Source organism: Vipera berus, assembly GCF_964194415.1.
Source record: "Vipera berus genome assembly, chromosome: 4".
Taxonomy (NCBI): domain Eukaryota; kingdom Metazoa; phylum Chordata; class Lepidosauria; order Squamata; family Viperidae; genus Vipera; species Vipera berus.
Window position 1 is genome coordinate 24973875 of NC_138206.1, and position 20995 is coordinate 24994869.

General features: G+C 46.1%; 1 protein-coding gene across 1 annotated transcript in view; it reads right to left on the reverse strand.

The window, feature by feature from the left end:
• Nucleotides 1–12919, reverse strand: part of HSPH1 (heat shock protein family H (Hsp110) member 1) — a 32561-nt gene extending 19642 nt beyond the window's left edge. The window contains exons 1-7 of the mRNA XM_081326778.1: nucleotides 12645–12919; nucleotides 10133–10190; nucleotides 9407–9547; nucleotides 9074–9196; nucleotides 7088–7187; nucleotides 4773–4906; nucleotides 3764–4008 (exon numbers count right to left, since the gene is read on the reverse strand). Coding sequence (XP_081182904.1) covers nucleotides 3764–4008; nucleotides 4773–4906; nucleotides 7088–7187; nucleotides 9074–9196; nucleotides 9407–9547; nucleotides 10133–10190; nucleotides 12645–12883 — 1040 coding nt within the window. The 5' untranslated portion in view covers nucleotides 12884–12919. The remainder of the gene's footprint in view (nucleotides 1–3763; nucleotides 4009–4772; nucleotides 4907–7087; nucleotides 7188–9073; nucleotides 9197–9406; nucleotides 9548–10132; nucleotides 10191–12644) is intronic.
• Nucleotides 12920–20995: the final 8076 nt, after the last annotated feature.

A 20995-nucleotide genomic window follows, 5' to 3' on the forward strand; every position in this document is an offset into this window, starting at 1 on the left:
TTATGAAAATAGCGAGAAAGTACTAAATATTCTAAAATACATGACGGGAAGACTAAGGAAGATGCTAGCATTGTCATTTGTGTTTTGAATGTAGATTACCTGGCATGTTTATGTATGCTATAGTCAACAACACGTGTGAACAAAGGAATTAGTAAGTTTCTGAACAGCTGGATCAAAGGAAAACCTGAAAAGCAGTTAATAATAAAATTCATTAAAATAATTAAATTCATTCATCGCCGACAATAACCAATGGCGTACTGACGAACATCCTATTCCCAGGATGGTGGGGAACGGCAGAAGGTGCACAAACAGAGGGCCGTATCGTCACCGGGAGTGTCATCTCCGCTCTGTACAAGCGGTGAGACGCTCCGACCCTCTGTACTTCCCCGGAGGACCCGGGAGCGAAGGTGTGCAGCCTCCTATGCTAAGGCTGGTCTACCTGAATGCCAGGTCCGTAGCTAACAAGGCACACCTTGTTCGTGACCTAGTGGAGAGCGAGCATGCGGACCTGGCTTGCATCACGGAAACCTGGCTGGGCCAAGAGGGTGGTGTCCCTCTGGTTGACCTCTGCCTGCCAGGTTTCCAGGTGCTGCACCAGCCTCGGACCCATGGGAGGGGCGGGGGAGTGGCAGTTATCATCAGGGAATCCCTTAGCCCGCGAGAGATCACCGTCCCTCAGATGGTCGGGTGTGAGTCTCTCCTACTGAGATACGGCCCGGGGGCGCAGTTGGGCCTGCTGCTGGCATACCTACCACCTAATCGTGCAGCGGCAGCCCTGCCCGAGCTACTTGATGTCCTCTCAGGGTTGGTGGTTGAATTCCCAAGACTCATGGTCTTGGGCGACTTTAACCTACCGTCCCTGGGAGGATCGTCCGATCTGGCTCGGGAGTTCATGGCTTCCATGGCGGCCATGAACCTGTCGCAAATAATTTCTGGACCGACTCATGAGAGAGGCCACACCCCAGACTTGGTGTTCTTGTCTGGACGGTGGCGCGATGATATCGGTGGGGGTGCCACGACTGTTATGCCCCTGTCATGGACCGATCATCACCTCGTGCGGCTAGACTTCCCCTTTGCCACCCCCCGCCGTGGGTGCGCGGTGCCAACCAGATGGTACCGCCCTAGGCGCCTAATGGATCCTGATAGGTTCCAGGCAGCGCTTGGGGACGCACATGCACTCCCTGCTCACAGCTCGGCGGATGCCTTAGTGGAAGCCTGGGAAAAGGCAGCCACGGAGGCTCTGGACCGAGTTGTACCCTTGCGGCCTCTGACCCGGCGCAGATCCCAGCGAGCCCCATGGTTCACCGCGGAGCTCCGGGAGATGAAGCGTCGGAGACGGGGCCTAGAGAGCCGTTGGAGATCCAGTCGATCCGAATCTGACCGATTGCGATTAAGAATCCTCACCAGGTCTTATCTCGCTGCGATAAGGGTGGCAAAATCCAACTACTTTTCCACCCTCATCGCGTCCGCAGATAATCGCCCGGCTGCCTTGTTCAGGGTGACTCGCTCCCTACTGAACCAAGAGGTGAGGGAGGAACCCTTGCAGGGTCGAGCCGAGGAATTCGGTCAATATCTGCTGGATAAAATTGCTCGGATCCGAACCGGCCTGGACTCCAACTGGGCTGAGCTGGAAGAACAAGGCATGGACAGTCTTGTCGACGTCATCTGGGAGGAATTTGATCCTGTGACTCCTAAGGAAGTGGACAGGATTATGAGGAGGTTGAGCTCCTCCACATGCTTACTGGACCCGTGCCCTTCCTGGCTGGCATATGCAGCTCGAGAGGGGACACGAGGCTGGTTCCTGGCGGTCATCTCCGCTTCTCTGAGTGAGGGTCACTTCCCCACCGCCTTGAAGGAGGCGGTGGTGAGACCTCTCCTCAAGAAGCCCACCTTGGACCCATCCTCATTGAATAACTTTCGTCCAGTCTCCAATCTTCGCTTCCTTGCGAAGGTTGTTGAGAGTGTGGTGGCGCACCAACTCCCTCAGATCCTGGATGAAGCGGTTTATCTAGACCCATACCAATCGGGCTTCAGGCCGGGCTACAGCACGGAGACGGCATTGGTCGCTCTGATAAATGATCTCTGGAGAGCCCGGGACAGGGGCCATTCCTCTGTCCTAGTCTTATTAGACCTCTCGGCGGCTTTCGATACCATCGACCATGGTATCTTACTGCGACGCCTCAGGGGACTGGGAGTGGGAGGCACGGTTCTGCGTTGGTTCTCCTCCTTTCTCCAGGGTCGCTCGCAGTCGGTGTTGGCAGGGGGACAGAGGTCGACCCCGAGGCCTCTCGCTTGCGGAGTCCCTCAGGGGTCGGTCCTCTCGCCTCTCCTGTTCAACATCTACATGAAACCGCTGGGCGAGATCATTCGCAGCTTTGGAGTAGGGTACCATCAGTATGCTGATGACACCCAGCTTTTCATCTCAACTCCAAACAACATCAATGATGCCCTCGACGTGATGTCCCGCTGCCTGAAAGTGGTCCGGGAATGGATGGGGAGGAACAGGCTTCAACTGAACCCGGACAAGACTGAATGGCTGTACGTACCGGCAAGCCAGGATACTCAGAACATCCCATCCCTTAACATCGGAGACAAGTTACTACCCCCTGTTGATAGGGCCCGCAACCTGGGTGTCCTCCTTGACTCGCAGCTCTCCCTGGAAGATCACATAGGAGCTGTGACCAAGGGGGCCTTCTCCCGGGTTCGACTAGTTCGCCAATTACGGCCTTATAATTACGGCCTTATCTGGACCTGGATGCCTTACGTACAGTCACCCATGCTCTTGTGACCTCTCGCCTAGACTATTGTAACGCTCTCTACATGGGGCTGCCCTTGAGATCCACTCGGAAGCTTCAACTGGTGCAAAGTGCAGCGGCACGGACACTCTTGGGAGCCTCCCGATACTCCCATATCACACCTCTCCTCCGTGCGCTGCACTGGCTTCCAGTTGCCTTCCGTGTGAAGTTCAAGGTGCTAACAATGACATACAAAGCCCTACATGGCATGGGTCTGGACTACCTACGGGAGCACCTTCTGCCAATGTCAGCACCCCACCGTCCTGTGCGCTCCCACAGAGAGGGCCTCCTCAGGGTGCCACCGCTCAAGGAATGTCGGCTGGTGGCCCCCAGGGGGAGGGCATTCTCAGTGGGTGCGCCAGCCCTCTGGAACAGCTTACCAACCGAAATCCGGATGGCCCCCGACCTCCGCACCTTCCGGCGCGAATTAAAAACTTACCTGTTCCAGCAGTCCGGCCTGGCCTGATAGCTCTAATTGGGGTCCCAGTTTGTATTTTACTATTGTTTTTTTCACTATTGTTCATTCTGTATGCCTACCTTATTCTGTACACCGCCCCGAGTCCCTCGGGAGAAGGGCGGTTTATAAAAACAAATAAATAAATAAATAAATAAATAAAATGACAAAAAATATGATGCCCATAACCAGGACAGTGTTCTCAAAACAATGTTCATCTACGTCAGTATTAGATTTTTGTAAGTTTGATGAGCTCCTAGAGTAGAAAGTGAAGTCGTAAGTAATGGGGCCTGTACGGATATAACATGACAGAGTTACAACATCTTCCCAACTGTAATTTGAGACAGCCTCCATATCTAAGAACTGAACAGAAATTTATGAGCAAGAGAAGGTGGTTTCTATTGCACTTAGTGGTCTTCTGGTTGTTCAATGTGGGGAAAAAGAAAGAATAGCTAAATCGCAGCCTGAACCAGCAAAACGATTAAAAAATACTCTAGCCACATACATCTCTTACCTATTCATCTTTGAAGAGATATCAGTATCATTCATAAAACATTCGATATTAAGTGGAATATCTGTGCTGTTAGAGCTCATTAGCTTTTTCAGTTTCTCACATTCTTGATATAAACGAAGGAGGGCTCGTATTTTTGATTTGGGGTCTAGTTTGTACTTGGATTTTATTTCTGCACAGAAGTAATCCACTAGTTTTTCATCGAAGTTTTTTCCTCCCAAAAAGGGATCAAAAGCTGTGCCAAGAACCTAATTTGAAGAAAAAGAACAGAATGTGAATTACTCAATCTGTTATCATCCACGTATGAAATATTTTCAATACTGATGTAAAGGCAAAGAGATGAACCGATCACCTAAAATTATTTAAGAATAATGTCAATGCTTAATTATGGATTTATTAGTGTTTCCAAGGCATGGCAAACAGCACTGCCAGGAATCAAAAGTTTCCATTCATCCAATCAAGTTATGTATTTCCACAACAGAGACTATAAAGAAACCTGACAGACATTAATTCCAATGTAATATTTTGCAAGCATGGATAATTTTCCCCCATTTTTTCCACTTCCATTTTCTTACTCTAGAATGCCTAGACAAATTATACCTTTTAAAGTCATTTTTACTTCATCACAGAGGTATTTTTCTTCACTTATCTATGTTTGCTGTCTGCTATTTACTGTCTCTTCTATGTACAAAAAATAACCTAGGAGAATATATAGCACTCTGTTCGCTTTTATTTTGATATTTATTTATTATATTTTCTCTTGAGAGCTGAAGGCAGGATATATTGGAATAATCTCTCATTATATCCTAATAAAAAAATCCTGTGAGGAAGATGAGGCTGAGAAGGAATGACTGGCCAAATGTTACCCAGGGAACCCTGTGTCTGAATGGTAACTTCAACCTACATTTCTACAAATCTAATCCGACATGTTCACAATTACCCTGCTTTGGACCATCCATAAAACTGGACTTCATATAAAGGCAACCTTGCCTGTTTCCTAAATTCTGTTTACCTTGAGTTTTCCCTTGTTAAAAGCACAAGCTGATACTTGAAATGCTGAATGACCCATATCTATGAACACTGCTATTCGTGGCTTCTCTTCTGCATCTGGAAGGTCCTGCTTATAAATCCCATAGTTCAGGGCCACTGTAAACAAAATAAAATAGAAATAATAAAATGTTAACTTGCAAGTGAGGGATGATGCAGCTGTAATCTAACATATTTGAAGAATATCAGGCTGTGGAGTGCCAGAACTAGAATATCAATTGCATTAGCATAGGAGAAACAATGGAGAATCTGAACGTCTTGACTTGGAAATGTACACAACCGATCCAGCTGCAAGTGTTACATGAAACCGCTGGGCGAGATCATTCGCAGCTTTGGAGTAGGGTACCATCAGTATGCTGATGACACCCAGCTTTTCATCTCAACTCCAAACAACATCAGTGATGCCCTCGACGTGATGTCCCGCTGCCTGAAAGCGGTCCGGGAATGGATGGGGAGGAACAGGCTTCAACTGAACCCGGACAAGACTGAATGGCTGTACGTACCGGCAAGCCAGGATACTCAGAACATCCCATCCCTTAACATCGGGGACATGTTACTACCCCCTGTTGATAGGGCCCGCAACCTGGGTGTCCTCCTTGACCCGCAGCTCTCCCTGGAAGATCACATAGGAGCTGTGACCAAGGGGGCCTTCTCCCGGGTTCGACTAGTTCGCCAATTACGGCCTTATCTGGACCTGGATGCCTTACGTACAGTCACCCATGCTCTTGTGACCTCTCGCCTAGACTACTGTAACGCTCTCTACTTGGGGCTGCCCTTGAGATCCACTCGGAAGCTTCAACTGGTGCAAAGTGCAGCGGCACGGACACTCTTGGGAGCCTCCCGATACTCCCATATCACACCTCTCCTCCGTGCGCTGCACTGGCTTCCAGTTGCCTTCCGTGTGAAGTTCAAGGTGCTAACAATGACATACAAAGCCCTACATGGCATGGGTCCGGACTACCTACGGGAGCACCTTCTGCCAATGTCAGCACCCCACCGTCCTGTGCGCTCCCACAGAGAGGGCCTCCTCAGGGTGCCACCGCTCAAGGAATGTCGGCTGGTGGCCCCCAGGGGGAGGGCATTCTCAGTGGGTGCGCCAGCCCTCTGGAACAGCTTGCCAACCGAAATCCGGATGGCCCCTGACCTCCGCACCTTCCGGCGCGAATTAAAAACTTACCTGTTCCAGCAGTCCGGCCTGGCCTGATAGCTCTAATTGGGGTCCCAGTTTGTATTTTGCTATTGTTTGTTTTTCACTATTGTTCATTCTGTATGCCTACCCTATTCTGTACACCGCCCCGAGTCCCTCGGGAGAAGGGCGGTTTATAAAAACAAACAAACAAACAAACAAACAAATAAATAAATAAATAAATTCATCTTTGCTAGTCAGAAAATAGCTGCATTTTGTACCAATTGCAGCTCTTAGATGGTCTTCAGTGACAGTCCCAGTAAACTGCAATGGGTATGCTAATTTGGCATAGAATTGGAATTTATACTGAAACAAGTCGAGGGTTTCAAATATTGAGATGCTTGATTTCCATCCATTAAACATGGAATTCAACTTGCTGGTTTTAATCTACAAAAACCTCTTTAATTTGGCTCCTAGGTATCTTCTGGACCACCTTCATGTGGAAACAACTCATACAGCACATGTTCCCAGATAAAATCTCTAAAGAGTTCCACATTATCAAGAGATTAAGGGGGCTGGAGCTGAAGAGTGTGTCCTTTTCTTGTGGCCTCTTACCACCAAAATCAGATCAATGCCCATCATAAGGGCCTTCTGAAAACTAATAAAGTTGACAAGCGTGCAGCATTTGTATTATTGTAATGGATTACTCTGTCATTATCTTGGTTTCAGCATTGTTTAATTATAGAAAACTATCAGTTTCCAACCATTGTTTCTTGTCCTTCCCACCAGAACACCAGAGGGAAGGATGAGAAACAATGGTGGGAAAGTGATCAAAGAGAGAAGCAACCTGGTATTAAGGAGAAACTATCTGACAGTGAAGACAATCAACCAGTGGAACAGCTTGCCTCCAGAAATCGTGGGTGCTCCATCACTGGAGATTTTTAAGAAGAAACTAGACAATCACCTGTCTCAGATGGTATAGGTTCTCCTGCTTGAGCAGGGGGCTGGACTAGAAGACCTCCAAGGTCCCTTCCAACTCTATTCTATTCTATTCTACTCTACTCTATTCTGTTAATTCTATTCTATTCTTAGTCTAGTCTATTCACATGTAGATTATGCTAGAAATAAATGTGAAATGATCTTAAATTACTCACCCGCTGTCATATCATTCATTAGTCTGAGACAATTTAATCCAACAACCTGAGCTGCATCAAGCAACGATCTTCTTTCAGCATCAGTAAAAAATGATGGCACCTGCAGAAAGCAAGTATGCCCATGTAAATCAGATATCCATGAGGAAAATATTTTGTTTTAAAACTCAATTCCTCTGAAATAAATGTCACATTACTTTAACTAGCTATGAAGTCATCCACAAGTACATTCACTTCTAGTGAGTGAAATAATTTCCCTTTAGGAACATACTAAGAAATGCTTAAAATAGAAATTAAAACAAAAGATATGTTTCATTTTATAAGCAAATTTTTGGAAAACAGATTTAATCTATTTCAATGAGGATTTCTGGAATTTCTGGAAGAAAAAATGGATTCAAGTGGGGGTTTTTTTTAGTCAACGAGAAGGAGAATAATTTTGGTGGTATTGTTAACATTGTTGTTTAGTAACAATGCTTTCTTTCTGTTTCAGATCTATGAGAAAATAAGATCTTAAAGAGTTTGTAGTATACTTTCAACATTGCTTTATAATGCACCATTTCTAATTTATTACATTTACATGAAAGAAAAACAAAATGTCCAAAAATAACAGAATTTTAACTGAAACAAGTTTTTCAAATAAATTACGTGCAACATGCAAAACATCAATTTTCATATATAATGCTCCCCTCCTTTCAACTTTTGTTCAATTTTCAGAGACTGCCTGGACAAGTCCCTGCAGATTTCTTGGCAAGATTTTTCAGAATTTGCCATTTCCTCCTTCCTAGGGCCAGTCCAAAGTTACCCAACTGGTTTCATGTCCAAGGAGGGACTAGTTTCTAACCTAATGCATTAATCACTACACCAAACTGGTTCTCTTATAGCGATACTACTATATAGAATGCTACTAAAGGTAAAGGTTCCCCTGCACATGTGTGCTAGTTGTTTCCAACTCTAGGGGCTGGTGCTCATCTCCGTTTCAAAGCCAAAAAGCCAGCATTTGTCCGAGCCAGCATGACTAGACGCCAAAGGCGCACAGAACACTGTTACCTTCCCACCATGGTGGTCCCTATTTTTCTACTTGCATTTTTACGTGCTTTCGAACTGCTAGTTGGCAGAAGCTGTTGACGAGTAACAGGCACTTACTCTGTTACCCGGCACTCGGGATTCGATCCGTCAAACTGCCGATCTTCTGATTGACAAACTCAGCGTCCTAACCCACTGCGTCCCTAGAATGCTACTATATAATAGCAAATCATTTGCTGAATAGCTGGAAAAAAATCAGTCCCCATAAACCAGGAGTCCCCAACCCCCAGTCTGTGGACCAGTATCGGGCCGCAGCATGCCAGCAACCGGTCCACACAAACAAGCAAGCCCCATCCGTGGGATGCAGGCAGCGAACGAAACCATGCACTCTCTGGTCCGTGGAAAAACCTTTCTCCATGGAGAAAGGTCCCTGGTGCCCAAAAGGTTGGGGACCTCTGCCATAAACCAACCAGGTGTTACAAAATGAGTCTGTTCATCTTTAAAAGTATTCACTATCTGATTTTTTGTTACTTTTCATTTTAAAGGATTTGTATCCTACACTATCGTGGGAGGTGGGCACTGTTTCATTCAGATTTTAATGTTTTGTATCTACTTTCTTTCATCAATAGCACAATGGCAAGCATCTCATAGAAGCAGTCCCCAATCTTTCTGGCTCCATGGACTGGCAGCAGCAGCGCAGGGTGGTGGTGAGGGGGATGGTTTCATGCGTGCAACCTAGCTCCCGCACATATGCAAATGAAGTTACACGCACTTGCCCACCGCTTGAGTGGCTTAATTCCCAACAGGCTGCAGACTGGTCCTGGGCCACGGACTGGGGGACCCCTGCCATACAGTTCTACCCTACCTTCAGATTCAAGTGATATTCAAAGTTGTTTACATTGTTTAAGAAACTATTAGACAAACAAAAAGCTTCAAGTGAACTTAAAATTTAGTCAATTTACTTACTGAAATAACACAATCTGTTACAGGTTTTTTGAGGTTATTTTCAGCTGTCTCCTTCAGTTTAGTCAGCAGCATAGCTGTTATCTGCTCCACACTAAATAAATGTTCTTCATCCATATAGGTTACCTGCAGAAATAAGAAAAGAGGGAAGTAAGCTATGTAGCATTTCAAACAGTTCACTGTTACTTTTTAGACACTGAATTTCCAACACTTCTCCCACACCTTGTTTTGAAATATAACGCAAGCCAATGCTTCTTTTGTTTCATCTCCACAACTTGTTCACAACTGGTTTAGTTTTTGCTCAGGAAATTCTAAATGTAATACTGACATTTTTACCTTTATTCCAACACTCCCATTTTTCATTGGAACTACATAGTAGCTCAAAAGCTCTTTTTCCTTCTGAATAAAAGAATCATTATATGGACGACCATGGAACCTCTTGAAATTATATACAGTGTTGTCAGCATGTGTAATTAGCTGTAAAAGGAGACAGTAGTATCAGTGGTTAAAAAATATAATAGTAAACTTATGAAAGAAAAGAGAGAAGAGACATTTCTAACTTCTTGCCCTAATTATGCTTTTTTTCATATTAAAGCAAATGTGGATCTGATCAAACTGTTATTAGGCTATCTCATAGGAACTGGGCAGCTATTCCTTTACATTGAGAGAAGTGTCAAGGGGATCCACTGGACCACTAATTTTCATTTTGACCTTACCAGTATCAAATGCCAAGAACTAAGCTTTATATATGTATATAAGCTTATGGGGTACGGTTTGATCATGACTAAATAGCCTTTCTAATCTAGTGCCCTTCATATGAAGGCATGATACTAGAAATATAACATTTTTGGAAGAAACATTAAATATGGCTATTCTTATGGTATGAAATATTGGATTTCTGATTTAGTTCTTGGATTTAGACAGTACAGCAGAACCATATATTTACTTTGTGCTTTACTCCAAAAATATTACTATGATGTGTTTATCAATTACATCACTGTCCAATTTGTATACCAAAAATACAAATACCATTTATCTTGCTCTTTTCAGAATGCAACTTACCTGATTTTTAGCAGACAATCCAATTGCCCTGTTTTTCGACCCAAATGACACTACAGAGCTGAAAAGTGATATAGAAGCATCATTGGAAACTTTATTCATATTCTATACAAAGGTGTAAAAACAGCAATACTTAGTATTTCCTTGAAAATTCTGAAGAATTTGCAAATAAGCCAATTGTTTTAAGGGCTAGAATTATCTACAATGAATGATCTGTGGGCAACCCTCAACTATTTAAACTTTTTAAGAAAAAAGCTTAAATCAAAAGACAGCTGTGTTCCATGTATGCAAACAGTCCACTAATTATAGAAAGCACAATCTGAAAATGAAATTTGGGTTGTTTGTCTCCTTCACAATACATAGTGCTTATTCTTATACTGTACTGATAAAACTATGCTGTGCAATCTTCATTTAACTGATCATATGAAACAGTTTTTGGAAACAAACTACGCAATGTCATAAAGAATAAGTAAATGAATGTTGTAATACTTTCAAAATAGCTTTGTTAAAATTAAGCCTGAAACAATGAAAACTGTTCAATCTCTTAAAATCTATTCTAAATTCCGTGAAGATTTCTTATTTTTTAAATTAGAGTTTCCAATGACTTCTTAAACAGTTAGCTTAAGAGTTCCCAAAGGCCACATATGGCTCCTGAAATATAACTCCATCATTAGCCTCTACAAGTTTCAAAGCCTTATTTTTAATATGACAAAAATGGGAAATTGTTAACATAATTGCCAAATAAGTATATTAATATATATGAATGTTATATTAATTTCATTTTATTAAGTTAACAATATATAGTTCTTTTCCAGGCCCCATCATAAATTTTGAGAAGGACTCCTACAAGCTTCCCAAGCCAAGTGGGTCCTTTAGCCTGGAAAAAGTTATACATCTCTATTTATATCTTGGTACCAAGAAGAATAAAGATATATATCTGACTGGCTAAGTGCTAGAGCTAAGATTAGAACAACTGAACAATCATACTGAACAAAGTTAAAAGCTAACAATGGGGAATCATATCACTGAGATAAAAATTATAAAGCATATTAATTACATACAGAAATTCTGCATCCAAGGATTAGCAGCTTGCATATATCATACAGCCTCTAACCGCAAGAAATGTCATTGTAGAATATACCTATTTGAATTAGCAGTGTCCAATCAACACCTCTTTTTATCTTATTTATAAACATTACCTTTTCCACCCCAAAATATAGTCCAGTAAATTCACAACTTTTGATTTTATAGTGTTAAATACCTAACAGATTATCATGAATTTAATTTTAATTTAATTCCTGCAGGTGTCAAGGAATACATCTCAACAATCTCTGAATATGCAAAGAAGTGGACATCCCAATAGCATGGATATGTCAAGTTCGATTTTTTTTTTACCCTGGGCAAAGAAAAATCCAAGCTTTTAGGGTTTTTTCCCCCCTGTCTTTTACCTCCTACCTTAATCTAGGAATGGAAAACTCCAGAAGCTTCCAGATTCTAGTTGAAGTTGGCCTGATCCTATCATGCCTCTTCAGAAACAAGCAGGCTCCTCCTTCTACCTCCTTATCACCCTCCACTCCTACCTCCTTCAGAACATCACAAGTAGAAAGAAGCTCATTATCCGGGGAATATGCCTAAGCTACAAATTGTGAAAAGGTACTGCAGCAGCATCCCACTCATTAATTAACTAACACTCAAAAGAAAAAGAAAAAAGAAAAACCAAAATATCCCTGCCGTCCTACCATAACAGTTCAACCAGTCATACACCAACTCCACTCACTGCTATTTTGGGAGGGTGGGATTTTTTGATTTTTTTTCTCATTTCATTTCCCGTGCTCGAGCTACAGAAGGGGTGCAATAAGGTTACACGATGAGGTGTAAAATAACCCCCGGGGGTGGGGAGGGGGTAACCCGTATGCTTGAAATACGGTGCAGCCATTACCCCGAGCAGCGATCTTTTTCTTAAAAGAGGGAAATGGCCTTCTGCCTCTACGCTCACGTTGAAAGACAGGGAGGATGCTCGCAGGCACAACTACTCCACAGAATGCTCTGTGGCTTGACAAAGGGATACAAATCTGCAAAAGCATCATTTACGTGTAACTTTGAACGAAAAGCAAGGCGATGGGAATAAGGGCTCTTAAAAATGGAGGGGGGGAGGGGGGGAAAAAGGCAGCCTGATTAAGAAATGATAAGACCAAAATAAGCCACCCCCTTCCCCGCTATAAAAAAAGGGAGTGCTGCTAAGTCTAGCCAGGTCCAGTTCTTGGCGAATAAGCGCTATCTAACCTCGAATGCCAGCCACACGACCTGGGGTAAATTTGCAGCGTTAAACTCCATCCCCAGAAATACGCCTAACGGGTATTTTTCCACGTTTCCTGAGTTGACAAGCCCCGTTATTGAGGACGGATTGCCTCCACCACCATCCCTTCTGGCAATTCTTCGCCGCCACCACCGCCACCACCGCCACCCCTCCCGGTAGCCCACCCTCCGCATCCACCCTCATCTGCCAGTTACTTACGGGGTGCATCGGTCGCTGAACTCGTTGGCCACGGTCTCTATCCCGCCTGCTCTCGCCACCGCGATGTAGCAGCTCTGCGAGCCTAGATCAAAGCCCACTACAGCCATGACTGGGCAGCTGTACCCGGCCGCTCCTGGAAGGAAACCCGCTCGCTGCCTTCTACTCCCAATCAGTCCGAGACGCGAGGGCGTGTTGTGTGTGTGTGTGTGTGTGTGTGTGTGTGGGGAAGAGTCTCTCATCCGCTGCGGGAAGATGCCACGCTCGCGCGCGCCACCCGCGCGCAAAACTCGCCACCTCCAGCGAAAGAAGACTTTCCAGATGACAATAGGCAGAAGTTTCCAGAATCTGCGGCGGCTACTCGCCGGCTCCACGTGCGGCTTCCGCTTCCGCCTTCTCGGGTATTCTCGAACCCTCCCGGCCAATGGCAACGCCCGGAATCTGGGGGTGTCACGGTTGTCATGACGACCTCGGACGCCGAAGCATTTCCAACGTTTCGCCGCTTGACGCAGGTAAGAGGCGTGCCTCGCGGAGGTCCTGCCAGGAGGGCGCGCGCTGATTTTGTTCTCTGGATGAACTGAAGTTATCGACAAGCTGCTGTATTGGGTTTATCTTAGAAAAAAGTTGTCTGTCTTTGAGTAGAGAATGTCGGTTATTAGGTGCTTGCAAATTCTTGGCTTCGTAGGTTTTCACTTTTTGAAAGGTGTTGAACTTCATTTCGATAACACTTGCCCGTGAGTCTGTCACGGTTCACTGTTGTATTTTTGTATACTACATTTGCGTCATCATTGGGGGGGGGGAAAGTAGCTCTTTCCATTGTGGTGAGGGTGGGTGGGTAGTTCACTTGTACATTTTGTAAAACTAGTCAAACTAGTCAAGGAGAGAAGCAACCTAGAACTAAGGAGAAACTTCCTGACAGAACAATTAACCAGTGGAACAACCTGCCTCCAGAAGCGGTGAATGCTCCAACACTGGAGGTTTTTAAGAAGAGACTGGACAGCCATTTGCCTGAAATGGTATAAGGTTTCCTGCCTGAGCAGGGGGTTGGACTAGATGACCTCCAAGGTCCCTTCCAACATCATCATCATCATCATCATCATCATCATTATTATTATTATTATTATTATTATTATTATTATTATTATTATTATTATTATTATTATTATTAAATTGCATTTTTGAACATATGCCATTGTCATCAAATGTCGGACCATGACGCTGTAAAGCAGTTTTATGGATTTGCTTTTTTTTTAAATTCCATTTATATCCCGCCCTTCTCCGAAGACTCAGGGCGGCTTACAAGCTTAGCAGTAGCCTTCATTCTATGTATATGCCTGCTTATTAGGGCTTTCGCCCCCCTCTCAAGCGGCATTATTACAAAGTCAGCTTAATTGCCCCCAACAATCTGGGTCCTCATTTTACCTACCTCGGAAGGATGGAAGGCTGAGTCAACCTTGAGCCTGGTGGGACGCGAACCTGCAATAATTGCAGGCAGCTGGTGTTACTTAAGGAGGTATTAGCCCACTGCTCCACCAAGGCTCTTTTCTTTTGCTTTTCTTTTGCTTTTCTTTTTTGCTGGCCTGTTTGAGCGAGAATGTGGCAAAGCTGGGGTTGTGGATGTCACGTTGGGCATCTTCTGTGCTAATGGAAGATTTGCTAAAATCTCCATGTGTCAAAATGTTTGTTTCTGCTGCACTGAAACTACTGAAACCGCTGCATACATGCTGCTCTAATGCCCTTACTAGTAAGCAGTTACCAAACTGTATTGTCTCTTCTGCTACCATACCATCTAGATCAAAATAAAATTCCACACATGTAATGTAGGTACCTGGCTATTTCCTTGCACATTGGGGCCAGGGTGTTTGCAGTTTCCATTAATAGAGGGTAACAAATTGTGAGTTTTTCATTACCTATTAAGGGTTATGTAGTGATTTTAATTAGAGTTGCTTGCCCTATTTCTGTTCGTTTGGGTTTCTTGGAAGCTGCTTGCAGTGCTGAAGATGGGCCATGATATACATTTTTCAGATAAATAAAGTACATATACTTCCTTCGCAAGTTCTCTCCTGTTCTAGTTACAACTTTTGAATCCTTGACAAAATTCCGTCCTTTTCTGGTTTCTCTCTTTTTTTAAGATGATCTCCATTTTTCCTTTGGAGAAATATATTCTGCCTTTTTAATATTTCCCAAATATTTCTTTCTCTGGATTCTTCCCACTTTGCAAATTGTAACTTTTTAAATTAACATTTTTATAGATGCCTTCAAGGAGCTCAGAGTACAATAGTGTATGTATAGTTATCCCTTCCCCTCCAATAATGTTAGGCAAGGTTATGACTTAATTACTAATATAAAACCACCTACAATGCTTTATGGCTGGCAGAAATGTATAATATGTTAGCTCTAATCAGTGTTTTTCAATTTCTGCAACTTTTAAAACCTGGAAACTTTAACTTCTAGAATTGCCCACCCAGAATTGAAATCCATGAGTCTTAAAAGTTGCCAGGTTTGAGAAACACTGCTATAAATCCTTCATAGTGTTGGCATTCATATATACTATATATCTGGTGTTTGAATAAAAATGAGTAACATTGCATAAATAATGGAGATAAGAATTGAACCAATTTGTTCTTTCACTATTTCATAGAGAATTGAAAGCTATTTCAACTCATCTTACTGTATTTATTTTAATAAGTCCAACTTTGAAGTAATATATTCAAGTCTTTAACATAAGCACTCTCTTCATTACTTTGACATTTTGGAAACCCATGTATGTTTTTCTTACTACCGGTAAATACAAGCATTTTCATATAAATGACTCTATCATTTCTGAAAACATTGTCTTCAAGAAAAAACAAAATAAACAACCCAGAATCAAATATTACAAGAATTTCAGTAAGGAGAGTTAGAATTTACTTGACTTACAATTCTAATTAGTGGTTGTAATTAACCATTTCTTCCCTGGTGATCTTTTATAAAGCAATTTATTCTCTATTTTTAATAGAGGCTTGCGTGATTAGTAGCATACAGTAGCATTAAAATAAAGGCACACAAAATCCTTAAGCCTAATTAGAATACTAGGGGGAGCTCTTGCCACACAGAAAATATTAGCATTATTCACTTTTTGCTGAAATTCACCAGTACTAAAATTATTAAGAGATGGCCATTATTTCTTCATAACTTTAGATGAGTCACAATATCTCATAAGTTATAGGTAATAGCGCCTCTTTTTAGCCTAAAACAGGCATGTCCAAAGTCCGGCCCGCGGGCCATTTGCGGCCCGCGGGGCGGTTTAATACGGCCCTCAACAGCCCTCCCTGCTGTATGTAAATGCGGCCCTCCCACGGCACTCCCATCTGATTGAGGGCCGCCCCTTCGGGAGCTGCTCCCGCCTCCCCCGCCGAGGGGCCGCCCCAGGAAGCGCAGGCCGGCCCAGCTGCCGCCCCCACCCCGCCAGCCAGGCTCCGGGGCTCCATGCGGCTTCCTCCGCCTCCTCCTCCTCCGCCAGGCCTGCTCGGGGCCCAGGGCGGCTCCAGTGCGCAGGGGAAGCGCGCGGAGAGCGGATCGCGCCCTCATCCCGGCCTGCGCAGCCCAGAGGAGGAGCCGCTGGGCCGGGCATGCCCTGAGCGGCCGGGGGTCTCCGGTCGGGCCATGCGGCGCTGTGGGCGAGGCGGGGGTGGCCGGCGGGGGTCTCGGCCTGCCCGCCCGTCCCGCTGAGCACCTTCCCTGCGCACTGCGGCTGCCCATGGCGGCGGCTCCGGCTCCGGCGGCGCTGGGGCTCCCGGGCGCGGGGGCTCCGGCGGTGCCTGGCTGGCCTCTCTGGTATCACAAGGACCTGAGCTGGGCGGCAGCCGAGGAGCTGCTGGCGTGGGCCGGGCGGGCCGGCAGCTTCCTGGTACGCGACAGCGAGAGCGTGGCCGGCGCCTTCGCCCTCTGCATGCTGTGAGTCCGGGGACCCGTGGGCGCCGCCTTGGGGATGGGCTGCGGGAGGGAGGGAGGGGAGGGGAGGGGGCCAGGGCACGCCTGCAGAAGACTCCCCCCCGAGGCTGGGCATTCCGTGGCGGCGGCCCCGGATCCTGGAGCGGGGTCTGTCCAAGCCTCCGATTTCTTTCTTTTCTCTTTCTTTCTTTCTTTCTTTCTTTCTTTCTTTCTTTCTTTCTTTCTTTCTTTCTTTCTTTCTTTCTTTCTTTCTTTCTTTCTTTCTTTCTTTCTTTCCTTCTTTCTTTCTTTCTTTCTCTCTCTCTCTCTCTCTCTCTTTTCTCTTTCTTCTTCCTCTCTCCTGCCTCCATTCTCTCTTCTTCCTTCTTTCCTTCCTTCTTTCTCTCTTTCTCCTTCCCTCCCTCCCCCCATTCGTCCTTTCTCCTCCCTGTCTCCTTCCCTCCCTTTCTCCCCCCCTCCCCCTCTCAGCCCTGCCTGGCTCTGGAGTCCCGGGGGTGACCTTCCGCCATGGAATCCGAGACGACTTTTTCGGCTGCAGAAATGTCAGCCTCCCGGGACGGGCTGGGCGACCCCCCGGCGGGGAGAGGTGACTCCCCTCCCCCTTCTAGTGGCTTTCCCGACTCCGGCCGCGCCGATCTGCCGCTCCTCTGGTGGGTTGAAGGGCCGGCTGCCTGGCCGAACCGCCGCGCTCCTTCCCCTTGCCCCGGGCTTGGCGTGGCGTCTGTGCCGGTGCAGCGAGGCTGACGGTGCGCGCCTGGCCTGGCTGAGTGCGTGGCGGTTCGGCCAGGCAGGAAAAGGTGCAGGAAGCGGCCGCCGCCTGGTAACGGCGCCCGGGCTCACAACGTGGAGGCGGCGAGCAAGCGCGTGCTCAGGGCGAGGCGGCCGCGGTCCAGTGAGGGAAGAGCGCCGAGGGAGTGGCCGGCCGGGCTGCACTGCTGCCGAGCAAAGCTCGGCCGGGGCGCCCGCTCTGCTCTGCCTGGCGCCAGCTCAGAGACTCCGCCCGCCAGGCCCTTCTCCCGCTCAGCCAGGCCAGGCGCGCACCGTCAGCCTCGCTACACCGCCTCCACGTTTTGAGCCCAGGTGCCGTTACCAGGCGGCGGTCGCTTCCCGCACCTTTTCCTGCCTGGCCGAACCGCTGCGCTCCTCCCCCCCGCCCCGGGCTTGGCGCAGCATCTGTGCCGGTGCAGCAAGGCTGACGGTGCACGCCTGGCCTGGCTGAGCGGGAGAAGGGCCTGGCGGGCGGAGTCTCTGAGCTGGCGCCAGGCAGAGCAGAGCGGGCACCCCAGCCGAGCTTCGCTCGGCAGCAGCGCAGCCCGGCCGGCCACTCCCTCGGTGCTCTTCCCTCACCGGACCGCGGCCGCCTCGCCCTGAGCGCGTGCTTGCTCGCCGCCTCCACGTTGTGAGCCCGGGCGCCGTTACCAGGCGGCGGCCGCTTCCTGCACCTTTTCCTGTCTGGCCGAACCGCCACACTCCTCCCCCCGCCGCGGGCTTGGCGCGGCGTCTGTGCCGGTGCAGCGAGGGCGCGCCTTCTGGCTCCCCTGGGCGAAGGCGACGTCCAGGGAAGGGCGGGTGTGTCTGTGTGTGTGTGTGTGTGTGTGTGTGCACGTGCACACATTCTGTGTTTCACAGCCATTTTATGGGCTGGGATGTGGGGAGCTGGACAGGGGTAGGTAGGGCCCTGGCCTAGCAGAATTTGTGAAGTGGTGGAAGTGTGTGAGCTGTTACGAGAGTCTGACCTTGTCAAAGTAAGTTTGCTCACACAGTAAGTTTTTTTTTAAATTTATTTAAAATACATTGTGAAAACTCAGCTGTCAGTTGATCTTATGTTATAAAATGAAAAGTATGCCATTTGCAATTAACTTGGCATAAAATAATTCATTTGCATTTAATTGTAATTGTTCAAAGAATGTTCGTAAAAATGTTCGGCCCTCCAGCATGTTCACTTCATCCAATCTGGCCCTCTTTGAAAAAAGTTTGGACACCCCTGGCCTAAAAGCATAAGACATCATAATGCTGCTGAACATGTATACAGCCTTTTTCTGCTATTATATAACTGTTGCAGGTGCTCAGATATCTTTTATTTTCAGCCTCAAGGAATTTTATATAATGACATTGGTAATCTGAAGTATAATGTTATGGCATGTTTTATTGCTGTACACTTATCTTCCAGGTTTGAGAGGACTTGGGACAAAATATCCTTTAAAGCATCAAAACACCAGCATCTTATGCGCCAGCAGCCTATTGCAAGCTGGTATCTTTCTCTACCTCTCTCATATTTTACTACTGACAGCTCCTCTTCTCCAAAATGCTCCTTCCACTGATGTTTCAATTATCCTGCTTTCTTCTGCTTCCTTATCATATTTTTTCAAGGCTTGTGTTTGTCTTTGCAAAATACTAGCTTACTGGTTTAAATTTAAATAATTTAAATAATTAAGTAAAGTAAAAGTTATGTTGTTGCTCAGTTGCTAAGTCATATCCAACTCCATGAGTTATAGTGTGCCAGGCTCCCCTGTCCTCCCTGTCTTCCAGAGTAGCCTCAAATTCATGGTCATCGACCTAATGAATATAAATTTGGGCAAATTCCAAGAGACAGTGGAGGACAGGAAAACCTGGCATGTTATGGTCATGAAGAATCAGACACGATTTAGTGACTGAACAACAACAATATGTGTAGTCTTACAAGGTAGTCCAGACAAAAAACATGACTAGCTCTATCTTTGTAGTAAGGTCACATTAACAGAATCTTGCAATTCTGAAAGTACCCCTGCCATCCCTTATTTTTACTCTCCTGGAAAGTAGGGAGGGTTACTTCTGAGGTGCTTTCTCCCTACTCCTTTGAATTTAAAATTTGGTTATCAGACTGTTGCCCAGGCTGTGGAGTTTCCTCCTGTCTCCCAAGGTCATTCTCACATACCATTACAATGTACTACTATCTAGTCCTTCCTTAAATAGGTAATAAAAGTGGGAAGAAGTGCTAAAAAGTAGAAGTTTGGGAACTGGAATTTAGGTTAGACATTCTCAACGTTTTTACCCTGGAGGATAATTTTCAGTCTCAAGGAACCCATGCATAGAAATTGTTATAGCTACAGCTAGTATTCCATGGTGCATAAAGGGTTCCAAGGAATCCCAGTTGAGAAAGCCAGTTTAAATGTTGGGAAAATTGGAGATTACAGAGCTAGAAAAACAACTGGAAGAAGCAAGGAAAGTAATAGAGGAGAGCTCACAAAGTTATAAATACTTAGAGGCAAAGCAACATAAATTGGAAGGAAGTTGGAGTATGAGCCCTTCCCTTTATAGGCTGAATCTATGGATCATATGTCTACGTTGGGCTGCATTTGGGAGGCAATCAATACTTATTTGTGGGGGAGGGATGATCATACCTTGCCACTTGAAGGGGCCCACCCTGGATATGGCTTGTTTAAAGTTTATTTTTTAAATTAAAAAAATTACTATCTTCTCTTCAACCTCTTCTTTTGAATTTCTCAGCCCTAGCAGCTATCCCTGGAAGATCACATAGGAGCTGTGACCAAGGGGGCCTTCTCCCGGGTTCGACTGGTGCGCCAACTACGGCCTTATCTGGACCTGGACGCCTTACGTACAGTCACCCATGCCCTTGTGACCTCTCGCCTAGACTACTGTAACGCTCTCTACATGGGGCTGCCCTTGAGATCCACTCGGAAGCTTCAACTGGTGCAAAATGCAGCGGCACGGACACTTTTGGGAGCCTCCCGATACTCCCATATCACACCTCTCCTCCATGCGCTGCACTGGCTTCCGGTTGCCTTCCGAGTGAAGTTCAAGGTGCTAACAATGACATACAAAGCCCTACATGGCATGGGTCCGGACTACCTACGGGAGCACCTTCTGCCAATGTCAACACCCCACCGTCCTGTGCGCTCCCACAGAGAGGGCCTCCTCAGGGTGCCACCACTCAAGGAATGTCGGCTGGTGGCCCCCAGGGGGAGGGCATTCTCAGTGGGTGCGCCAGCCCTCTGGAACTGCTTACCAACTGAAATCTGGATGGCCCCCGACCTCCGCACCTTCCGGCGCGACTTAAAAACTTACCTTTTCCAGCAGTCCGGCCTGGCCTGATAGCTCTAATTGGGGTCCCAGTTTGTTTTGACTATTGTTTTTTCAGTATTGTTTCATTATGTTTACCTACCTTACTCTGTACAGAGCCCCGAGTCCCTCGGGAGAAGGGCGGTTTATAAAAACAAACAAATAAATAAATAAATAAATAAATAAATTTCTGTAGGGGTTCTATATTTATTTAAGAAGCAAAGACAATTTTTTTTCAGAGAGCTTTTAGGCCAGGGGTGTCAAACTGCCAGCCTGTGGGCCGGTAGTGTCATCCGGAAGCCACCCCATTGCCGGCAATGGCGAAAAGGCTCCGATACGTTGAGTGACGTGACATCACAAAT